Source organism: Sparus aurata, chromosome 17, assembly GCF_900880675.1.
Source record: "Sparus aurata chromosome 17, fSpaAur1.1, whole genome shotgun sequence".
NCBI lineage: Eukaryota > Metazoa > Chordata > Actinopteri > Spariformes > Sparidae > Sparus > Sparus aurata.
Genome location: NC_044203.1, coordinates 5,584,562 through 5,595,346, shown reverse-complemented (window position 1 = coordinate 5,595,346; position 10,785 = coordinate 5,584,562). Strand labels below are relative to the sequence as shown.

Below are 10,785 nucleotides of genomic sequence, written 5' to 3'. Positions count from 1 at the left end.
TCAAAAAGTTGTCCAGCATGAACAATAACAAAATGTAACTCTGTAAACTGAATTTACAATACTCTCAGCGTGTATTAGCCTTGCCGAACCTCTTATATAATTACTCCGCAATTAATCCTGAATTTGATCTGAACTACACACCTGTTAAGTTTTCTGACTGTATCTTAAATAGTTACGATGCTATCGTGCTGAAAATAATGTGTCCACAGACAGACCAATTAAACATGCTGTCACTGAATGGGGCCATGGTTAAAAGTCATATGTAGATACTACCATCAAAATCAGACTGCCAGAATGGCAACACAAACATGGAATATAATAGCATCGATATTAGCATGTACCAGCACCATGAATATTAGCAGGAATGGTGCCAGCTGTCACTCAAATAGAAGTTCTTCTTGTGTTTGAGTTTATTCATGGTCAAACTGGAACCTGTGCTGTACATTTACTGCTACTACACAACTCTTCTCTGTGGAAGAGCCCCTCAGCTCAGGTAGCCAACACCTGTAGCTAGCTCTCCCTCTCTTGCTCGACAACTCACACACTAAGCACTGCCCTGTTTCTATGATTCTAATATATCCAGCATTCTTATTCATATTAGCTACAGCTCAAAATGTCTGACTTTGAGCACAAAGTTAAGTTATTTGGCAAAAAAAGAAAAAAAAATGGCAAACAGTGTGGCTCATCAGCATCACCAGGGGTCCATTTCACAAAGCAGGTTCAACAAACTCTGAGTCTAACCCTGAACTCTGAGTTGATCTACTCTGAGTTAGGAAACTCTGAGTTTTCGGTTCCAGAACAGCAGATTTGAGTTAGTTTGATCAACTCGGAGTAGTTTCACCTGGAGTTAAGTGCGTGCACCACAAGTATAAAAAGACAGCATCAATGGAGCCCCGATTCGACGAGTCACCATGGCAACGGGGAAGAGGAGAGCTACGTTTTTCACCCCACTGGAATTAGAAATATTAATGCGCTCATACGGTGAGTTTGAGCATGTTTTTAGAAGGAAGTGTAACACCGCTGCAGCAGCAAAAGAGAGGTAGACGGCGTGGGAGAACATTGGTGCTCGGGTCAATGCGTTAGTTTAAATGTAGTCCTTTGCAATCACACTAATATTACAGGGGGAAACTTGAGTGGTAGCCTATTAATTTATCTAATTTAGGTGCAATCCTGCGGGGGAGAAGCGCACTTGGCTGCAGCTTAAGATGAAACATAAAAACATTTTTCAAACAGGTAAGACCTCGGCATAATCTCATGGGGGTACCTCATTTTGATCATGTTTTACAAGTAAATATTAAGTGGCTGTTTGACTGTACAGTTGTTTTATCCCCAACATAATGCTGTTTTCACACACATAAATGTCTTCTCGTCTATATCATGTTCTGTTAAATAATTAAGCCTATTTAAGTTAACACAGACTTCTACTCAGCCAACAGAAAGAAAGCAGATGCCCGCAAAACGGGTGGTGGCCCAGCACCACCACCTCTAACGGTGTGCCTCGCCCGTTTCAGGGCGAGGCACACTTTTCTGACCGCTCTGCATACAGTTGCCTTGCTCAAGTGCTCTGCATCTCCGACGTTGTATAAAAAACTCCCATTTGCAAAAGAACGCAGCGCAACACACAATATCTGCTGGGATGTGAGAGCATGACTTTGGTTGGTAATGTTGGAAATGTAAGGACGGATTAGGTTGTGTATGTAAATGATGGACTGTGAAGTGAAATGGTACCGCTCAAAAAGATAGTTGTCTGGAAATGCAAGAACATCTATGCGCGGTCTGATAATCATCTCCCGACGAATATTTAATTCTCTGCGCAGTAATGCTGCACCTTCATCCACGGGATCATTATCAAAAGGACATGCCATGGTAGTGAAAATAGTCGCCACCTAATATAATTTCTAATGTAGGCCTACTGACTGATTTTTGCAATGATTTTCTCAAAAAACAGACGGCAGAACTATACTACGCCAAAACTCGCCTGCTGACTGAATGAATGAGGAAATCAAATACCGTGTGTGGCTGAAAGAGGGCGGAGACAGAGAGAAACTCGAGGTTTGTTTAGAAAAACCTGGTCCCGACCAGGTTAGGTTCATATAGTATGTTACCATGGTAACTGACCGAGAGCTAAACTTACCTCTCTCTCCGAAACAGGCTAGAGTTACCCCTCTTTCTCTGGTTTGAGTTATCTCCCTTTGTGAAACGGAAAACTCAGAGTTTCCCTCATTTCAGGGTTAACAGACTCAGAGTTTTCACTAAACCTGCTTTGTGAAAAGAGAGGACTCGTACATATCATAAGAATACCAAAATACACTGAAGGGTTGCTTTAAAGTGATGGGCCAAACTATAAAACAGATGCAGACATAAAACTTTTGACACATTAGAATACACAGATCGGTTCTGTCAGCTTGGATGGAGCTAGAACACAATGCAGTGGATCCTGTGTACATCCAGAGATGGACAGAGTACTCGACCCCAGTACTTGAGTAAGAGTACAAATACTACTGGTCAAAATGTACGTTACAAGTAAAAGTAGCTCAGTCGACATGTTACTCGAGTAAGAGTAAAAAAGTGCTTGCTTTTAAAGGTACTTAAGTATCCAAAAGTACCTGCTTTTAAATTTACTTTAAGTAAAAGTAAGAGTAAGAGTAAATTTCTTATTTTTCACATCAATGAATTACTATAATTTTTTCTAAATGAATTTAAGGACCTTTTAACTTGTTTCTGAGAATTAACTCTTTGAAACCACCTGCACTGATGTGCTTGCTTTTAGAACCACAATGTTACATAAAGCCTGCAGAAACACTTATAAAAACAAATACAATGATGGGGATCACAGGAGGACAGCACAGTGATGTTGATAGGTTTTCAATGTAGTGAGTCCCCGGGACCCACAGGTGGTGAGTTGAGTGGGTCCCTGGGAAATTCAACGGGTCCTGACTCCCCAGTTAAAAAGATTTCTTTCTTTCTTATATTATTCTCTTTCTTAAATTTTATTGAGTGTTAAAGTCCTTTGATGGTGGTATGATATGGTTATAATAAACGGATATATTCATGTATGTTCAAAATGTATCTGAAATTAAACAAATAAAATTCCAGATCTGAAAAGTTTATTGCAAAACAACTGTCACAGTGGCATATGACATTCAAATCAAACAGCATTTCTGTAGCAACATAAATAGCACCAAAATAAATTACTAAAATTCAAATAGTCTGCTGACCTGCACCGTTTGGGCATAACAAAATGGCGGCTGCCATTCAATGTAGTTTTCATCACCACCACCGGATTATGTTCTATTTATTTCATTACAGCACGTCCCCTAAACGTTAAAATATAATCGACACAAATGAGCACAGCATCGAGCAGTGGAAACGTGGGTTTATTTACCATGAAGTTCGTATTTTTAATTGTTGAAATCAGAGGTGTAGTAAGCTTTTCAAAAGTGCGGGGGATGGATGTGGTGGTGGTGGTGTTTTATTTAGCACAATTTTGGGTCGGGAGGTGATGATAAATTGACACTTAAATATTAAATCCGTGTCTATAATAACCACACCCTGACATGTAAATGTGACATCTGTCTTGATTTGTTTAATTATAATATTTATAATAGAAGCCTACTGCAACTGTACTTTTTCTTTTTTACCATTAAATGTTATTTTATACATTATCAAATTCTATAATGTTCTGTCATGGACTATGTGTCACTTCACTGCTAACAGAAAAGAGAGCTGCTCACTGCAGCTGCTTATCTTGATCTGCAGTCTCTGTTAATTTTTTTGTCATGATTGTTATTATTAGTACTTAGATTATCAAAAATCACAGTTGCATGTCAGGATGTGGTTATTATAGACAGATTAAATATTTAACTGTCATATGTCATCACAGTAACAGTGTTACATACATTAGAAGCTGTAAATACATAAAAACATTATAAAACACATCATGTGGTTTGGTGTCGACCTGTATAGTGAACGTATCAGGAGTAATCAACGTTTATAATCATCAGAGAACATTACAGACATTGGGCCTCATTCACCAATATCTTCTTAAGAATCTTCTTAGATTCTTTCTTAAGTTGTTCTTAAGAGGTTCCTTAATGTGGCGAGGTGGAAGCTAGGGGTGAGTGTTGCCGAACAACGCCACCTGGGGAATTTCGCCACAGGAAGTAGTTACTGTTTTACTAGGAGACTATAAGGTCACAGGTTCGTAAATCACCACTGGGCAGGAGACAGTGTTCAAAATATAGAAATACTTTTATTGTACAATGGGTTTTTTTTTAGTTTCAAAATTTAACAAGCCATCTCACATTAATCACTGGGCCACAAAAAGGGGATGGACAGAGCTGGGCTTGCCACGGCGGCCTGAAACCAAAGAGGAGGGAGAAACAAACCAAAATAATAATATCACCCGTGACACTGCACACCCACGCAACTGAGAAGTGAAGAACCCGCCACCAGGGATTGGGTCGCCGCTCTGAGCTCCAGCACCTGTCCACAAGGAGAGAGGGAAAATTAAAATGGCCTCACACTCTGGCTGGTATCTCTCACACACACACAGACACACACACACACACACACACACCAACAATAAAGTATTATAAAAAAAAGGAACCCAAAATAACCAATTAAATCTTCAAATACAATTAAACAAAAACGATGAAAAATAATACAAAGAAACTCAAATTTACACTTAACAATAAACAAATTAATAAATCAAGCTTTTCCTCAAATCAATAAACCCATGCAGCAGCCCCCAGAGAGCCCAGCGTTAGGGCTCTGATGACAGCTCTGTGAGGGGGATGCTGGACCCAACCTCAATTCAGAAAACCCCCAAAAAAAGAAAACAACAAAAATAATTTCTTTTAAATGACACCAAAACAGCTGCCTAAAATCAGCAGCAGCCAAACAATGGAGCCACACAAAACAGCAGCGTCGTCCAGGGAGCCGTGGCGATGAATGAATGTTTAAATGGACCTCACCGGCGCAGTGTCACAGCAGGCCAGGTAGCAGAGTTATTACACGGCTTCTGCCTGATCCAAACTGTGGCACAGAATGTTAACAATTAGCCGGGGGTCGAGCAGCGGTTAGAAGGGAAAGAGGAGGACGGACAACGCCGACTTACCACGAGGACGCACAACCACACCCAGGAGGGCTTCCAGCGGAGCAACGCGGGCCCACGGCAACAGCAGCCTGCCACACTACAGCCACAAAAAGGAGAACCGTGTCACCGATGCGCCCTGCGGCACACTAAGTGGGAAGGAGGACAGCGGTGCGCATACCTGTTGTGCAACGAGAGGAAACGTGCGCCAAGATGATCCGCCACGCCGAACCGGGCTCCACCACACTCCGACACGCCACAAAGGCTCAAACACCTGCACCAGCTCTGCCACGCCGGGCCACAGCCACCACGGAGGATGAGCAGAACCGGAAAGGAGAAAGGGATCGCAGGTGTGACCAGGCCAGTATAAATAAGCGCGCAGCGCCGCCCATCAATCAGTGCGTCAATCCACACCTTAGGTGGATGGAGCGAGGAGAAGGGGGGGGGCATGTGGGAAAAGATGAGACCGTCCTGCCACATTCTACCCCCTAGTTCTGCATCGTCGCCCCGATGATGGATAAACTCTCAACACACTAGCACCAAGGCCGGAAGACTGCTGACTGCGCATTTGACACGGGCCCTACAAGTCCAATGGCCCCGTTGGCCTCATGAATCACAGGCTGAGGAAGATGATAAACATTTGAGTGTTGCCCAGCTGTTAATCGAGGGGTACGACGTGGAACGGATGGACCAGTGGTTGGTGGATGCCTCTGAGAAGAGGGAACATTTTGAAAGCTTGACCTTAAGACCTTCCCTCTGGAGCCGATCCAGAACCACCTCCAGTCGTTGGACATGCTGGGAAACTGAGGACGAGAACACAATGATGTCGTCCAAGTACAAAAGAAGAGATTCACACTGCTGGTCTCCGAACATCCTCTGCATAAGGCGCTGAAAGGTGCTCGGTGCATTGCACAGCCCGAACGGCATGCGATTCCACTCAAAGAGCCCAAATGGTGTGCAAAAGGCAGTTTTCTGCTTATCCGGTTCCGAGACTGGTACTTGATTGTAACCGCTCGCCAGATCGAGAGTGGAAAACCACTGGGCCCCAGACAGAGCGTCAAGACTCTCCTCAATGCGAGGTAAAGGAAAAGCATCCTTGCGTGTCTTTGCATTAAGCAGGCGGTAGTCGACGCACATACGTAGGCTGCCGTCCTTCTTGCGCACCAAGACGATCGGGGAAGCATAAGGACTACTGCTTTCTCTTATCACCTGAGCTTCAAGGAGCTGGTTGATGTGGGTCTTGACTGCCTCATACTCGGATGGTGGAATACGTCGGTATCTCTGCCGAACCGGGACATCATCCAGCAGAGGAATGTCATGAGAAACCAGATTCGTACAACCAAGGTCACCTTCATGGGCAGAGAAGACCGAACTAAACCTCTGCAACAAGGACCGGACCTGCCTCTGTTCTGGCTCTGCCAATGCAGACAAGTCAACGGTGTCAACCTGACCCTGTTCTGAACCAGCAGCCACCACGGAGGAGACAGTAGCAGAGGACCTAACCTCCGTGACTCCTGGAGGAAGACTGACCACTTCAGCAGGACTCAGAGTGCCAAGGCAGGTTCGTGGGTAAAGGACGACTTCATTGGTTCCGACATTGACTACAGGGATGTAGGCTGTACCTTGTACCGCCTGAACAAAACAAGGGGAAGCCAGCAGCCCAGCTGGCAAGCCAGACGCTGGGGGCTCAAAAAGCAGAGACTGACCAGAGAACTGTTCAGGGCAAGTGCTAGCCACCACCTTCATGACACCACCAGGGACTCGCACCACTCGGGAGCCTCGAACCCTGGCAGCACCGGTGGGTGGAACATGGTGCCGAGTAGTGACCTGATGACATTGCTGCAAGGCCTCAATGACGGGACCAGGAGACTGTGTGACTGCAGGCAGGTCAAAGAACGAAAGGCCATGTGCGCTGAAGAGTTCTCTGTAGCAGCGGCGAATGACATTCATCCCGAGAATCCCAGGAACAGAAGATTCAGTGCTGACAGGGTCCTTCACCACCAGAATACCACAGCGGGGGATCTTCTTACCACAAAGGATGACATCCAGTTCTAGGTAACCAAGGTAGGGAATGGCAAGACCATTAGCGGCCCGGAGCTGCAACCAATGGCATGACTGGAGGCGGTCACTCCCCCAAGGTGCAAAGAGCTCAAGAAAGAAGCTCTCTCTGACTGTGGACACCATTGACCCGGTGTCCACCAAGCAGGAAACAGTGACTCCGCTCATGACCACATCAATATTTGGGCAAAATGCCATTAACCTGGTTGCAGCTGCTACCTGTGAGCCTTCTAACTCCCCATCTGAACTGTGACTCTGCAGCTCAGTGGGTGCTAGTTTTCCGGATGGTGAGAGGAATTGGTGGGCCTGGCCACAGTAGAAGACCGACTAGCAGCAGGGCCAGCACGAGCCCGTTCACCTTCACAGTCCCTGGCGAAGTGACCAGGCTGACGGCAACGAAGGCAAATCACAGGGCCATTACGTTGGGGTCGAGCTGGTGGCATGGAAGTCTGCATAGAAGCGACAGTACGGGTGAGTTGATTGAGCTGTTCCTGTTGACGCTTCAACAGCTCTTTCAACTCACCAAGCTCGGAACCATGTGGAGAAGCAGGAAGAGCCGGCCGAGAACTGCCCTGCACCCCATACTGCAGGCCATACATGGATGGAAGGGAGTGACTGCGTTCCCTTGCACCTCCCGGGAACCCCTCCCTCTCCCACCGCATACCTTCCCCACGTACCTCCAACAATGTAGCAGTGGGTTGACGGCGAACAAACTGTTTCAGCTCCCGGCGAAGAGCGCTGTCCAGGACATGTTCCACGAACTGATCGCGAAGCAGGACCTCTGAATTAAGCAACCCATCAGGTGCACGTTGCTTCACCTGCTCCATGAGAGCCATCAGGGCCAAAGAAAACTCCAACAATGTTTCCCCCTCCTGCTGCTTCCTGGAAAAGAAGGCCTGTTGCAAGGTTACGTATGATCTGGCACAACCATACAATTCTTTCAAGATGGCTAGGACGCTAGCAGGGTTGCTTCTCTCAGCACTAGTGCGATACTTAATTTCTTCCCTAGCCTCACCCCCGAGGTGGTCGAATATGAAGAAAGCCTGGTCGACCATGGACAAGTGGCGGGCACGCATGCACGCCTGGATCTCTTCCACCCACTCAGTTATGCCAACGCCAGTCTTACCGTTAAACAGGGGGCATCTACGGTCTCTAGGGATCACTACCAGCCGCTCTGTGACAGCAGCTGCAGCGCCTGCCGGTGGGGCATGGACAGCTGGACCAGGGGAGGCCAACGAAGCCCCACCAGAGCCCCCCGGGGAAGCAGCACCTTCCCGACAAAGCCGCTCGTTGTCCGCCCTAAGCTGCAAAACCAACTCCCTTAGCTCCTGCACCTCCTCTTCCATGTTATCTAATAAGAGAAGTGCACAGTATGGGAAAAAGAAAAAAAAAACTACTGGATTAGACGCTGCTGTTTTTTTTTTTTTTGTTTTTTTTTTTTTTGGCTCCACCTACAAATCAATAATACTGATGAAAAGAGGAAAAGAATAAATCTAAATAAAAAAAACAAAACACGTCCCTGCCCCTTTAAATGTGGTGATCCTGCCGACAACGCCAAGTTTGTGGCGAGGTGGAAGCTAGGGGTGAGTGTTGCCGAACAACGCCACCTGGGGAATTTCGCCACAGGAAGTAGTTACTGTTTTACTAGGAGACTATAAGGTCACAGGTTCGTAAATCACCACTGGGCAGGAGACAGTGTTCAAAATATAGAAATACTTTTATTGTACAATGGGTTTTTTTTTAGTTTCAAAATTTAACAAGCCATCTCACATTAATCACTGGGCCACAAAAAGGGGATGGACAGAGCTGGGCTTGCCACGGCGGCCTGAAACCAAAGAGGAGGGAGAAACAAACCAAAATAATAATATCACCCGTGACACTGCACACCCACGCAACTGAGAAGTGAAGAACCCGCCACCAGGGATTGGGTCGCCGCTCTGAGCTCCAGCACCTGTCCACAAGGAGAGAGGGAAAATTAAAATGGCCTCACAGTCTGGCTGGTATCTCTCACACACACACACACACACACACACACCAACAATAAAGTATTATAAAAAAAAGGAACCCAAAATAACCAATTAAATCTTCAAATACAATTAAACAAAAACGATGAAAAATAATACAAAGAAACTCAAATTTACACTTAACAATAAACAAATTAATAAATCAAGCTTTTCCTCAAATCAATAAACCCATGCAGCAGCCCCCAGAGAGCCCAGCGTTAGGGCTCTGATGACAGCTCTGTGAGCGGGATGCTGGACCCAACCTCAATTCAGAAAACCCCCAAAAAAAGAAAACAACAAAAATAATTTCTTTTAAATGACACCAAAACAGCTGCCTAAAATCAGCAGCAGCCAAACAATGGAGCCACACAAAACAGCAGCGTCGTCCAGGGAGCCGTGGCGATGAATGAATGTTTAAATGGACCTCACCGGCGCAGTGTCACAGCAGGCCAGGTAGCAGAGTTATTACACGGCTTCTGCCTGATCCAAACTGTGGCACAGAATGTTAACAATTAGCCGGGGGTCGAGCAGCGGTTAGAAGGGAAAGAGGAGGACGGACAACGCCGACTTACCACGAGGACGCACAACCACACCCAGGAGGGCTTCCAGCGGAGCAACGCGGGCCCCACGGCAACAGCAGCCTGCCACACTACAGCCACAAAAAGGAGAACCGTGTCACCGATGCGCCCTGCGGCACACTAAGTGGGAAGGAGGACAGCGGTGCGCATACCTGTTGTGCAACGAGAGGAAACGTGCGCCAAGATGATCCGCCACGCCGAACCGGGCTCCACCACACTCCGACACGCCACAAAGGCTCAAACACCTGCACCAGCTCTGCCACGCCGGGCCACAGCCACCACGGAGGATGAGCAGAACCGGAAAGGAGAAAGGGATCGCAGGTGTGACCAGGCCAGTATAAATAAGCGCGCAGCGCCGCCCATCAATCAGTGCGTCAATCCACACCTTAGGTGGATGGAGCGAGGAGGAGGGGGGGGGGCATGTGGGAAAAGATGAGACCGTCCTGCCACATTAAGAAAACCCTACGTCAGATTCACCAACTTGTTCGTAAGCCTCAGAATTGTTCGCAGCTGTGTTCTTACATTGATGAAAGCCGCAGTAGCAATATATATGCAATTGTTTTGCAGGCCTTGGATGGAGAAATGCCATGTATAAATAGGGTGGGGGGGTTACTAATTGATTGGCATGTTTCCAATTTACTTGATTTATCTAAAATCATTGGCACATTTAATTTATTTTAGAATTTAAATTCTTTGTAAATTACCAAAAATATGAAATAAATAAATAAATGAATAAATATGACAGAATTATCACTGTAATATTGCATTTTATTGAACTACACAAGAGAAGAAAACACAACCATGCCAACATTTCGGCACTGAAATGTGCGTAAGAGTACTCCTGAGTGTTCGTAGGATTTGTTCTTGCCTAAGAAAAAATCCTAGATAAGAAAAAATTCATGAATGCCACAATCTTCGTAAAATCTTTGTAAGTGGGACTTAAGAACAAATTTGTTCGTAAGAACGGTTCATGAATGAGGCCCATTGTTTTTGGTGCTCTCCGTTTCCAGAGAATTCACAGAGAAGCTGGAGAAGTTTGTGACATTTTCAG

The 10,785-nt window shown here is 45.8% G+C and overlaps 1 protein-coding gene and 2 long non-coding RNA genes across 3 annotated transcripts; all 3 read right to left on the bottom strand.

The window, feature by feature from the left end:
* Positions 1-4,232: 4,232 nt before the first annotated feature.
* LOC115567875 (uncharacterized) lies at positions 4,233-5,172 on the bottom strand. Its single transcript, XR_003981286.1, has 2 exons — positions 5,120-5,172; positions 4,233-5,037 (listed from the first exon to the last, which is right to left on the bottom strand). It is a non-coding gene; the product is annotated as an uncharacterized LOC115567875 (long non-coding RNA).
* Positions 5,173-5,624: 452 nt separating this feature from the next.
* Positions 5,625-7,321, bottom strand: LOC115567175 (uncharacterized). The gene has a single exon (XM_030393494.1). It carries the CDS (start codon positions 7,319-7,321, stop codon positions 5,702-5,704), a length of 1,620 nt encoding a protein of 539 aa, XP_030249354.1. The 3' UTR covers positions 5,625-5,701.
* A 2,092-nt stretch (positions 7,322-9,413) lies between these two features.
* LOC115567874 (uncharacterized) lies at positions 9,414-10,141 on the bottom strand. The gene is made up of 3 exons (XR_003981285.1): positions 9,887-10,141; positions 9,729-9,805; positions 9,414-9,646 (listed from the first exon to the last, which is right to left on the bottom strand). It is a non-coding gene; the product is annotated as an uncharacterized LOC115567874 (long non-coding RNA).
* Between the last annotated feature and the right edge of the window lie 644 nt (positions 10,142-10,785).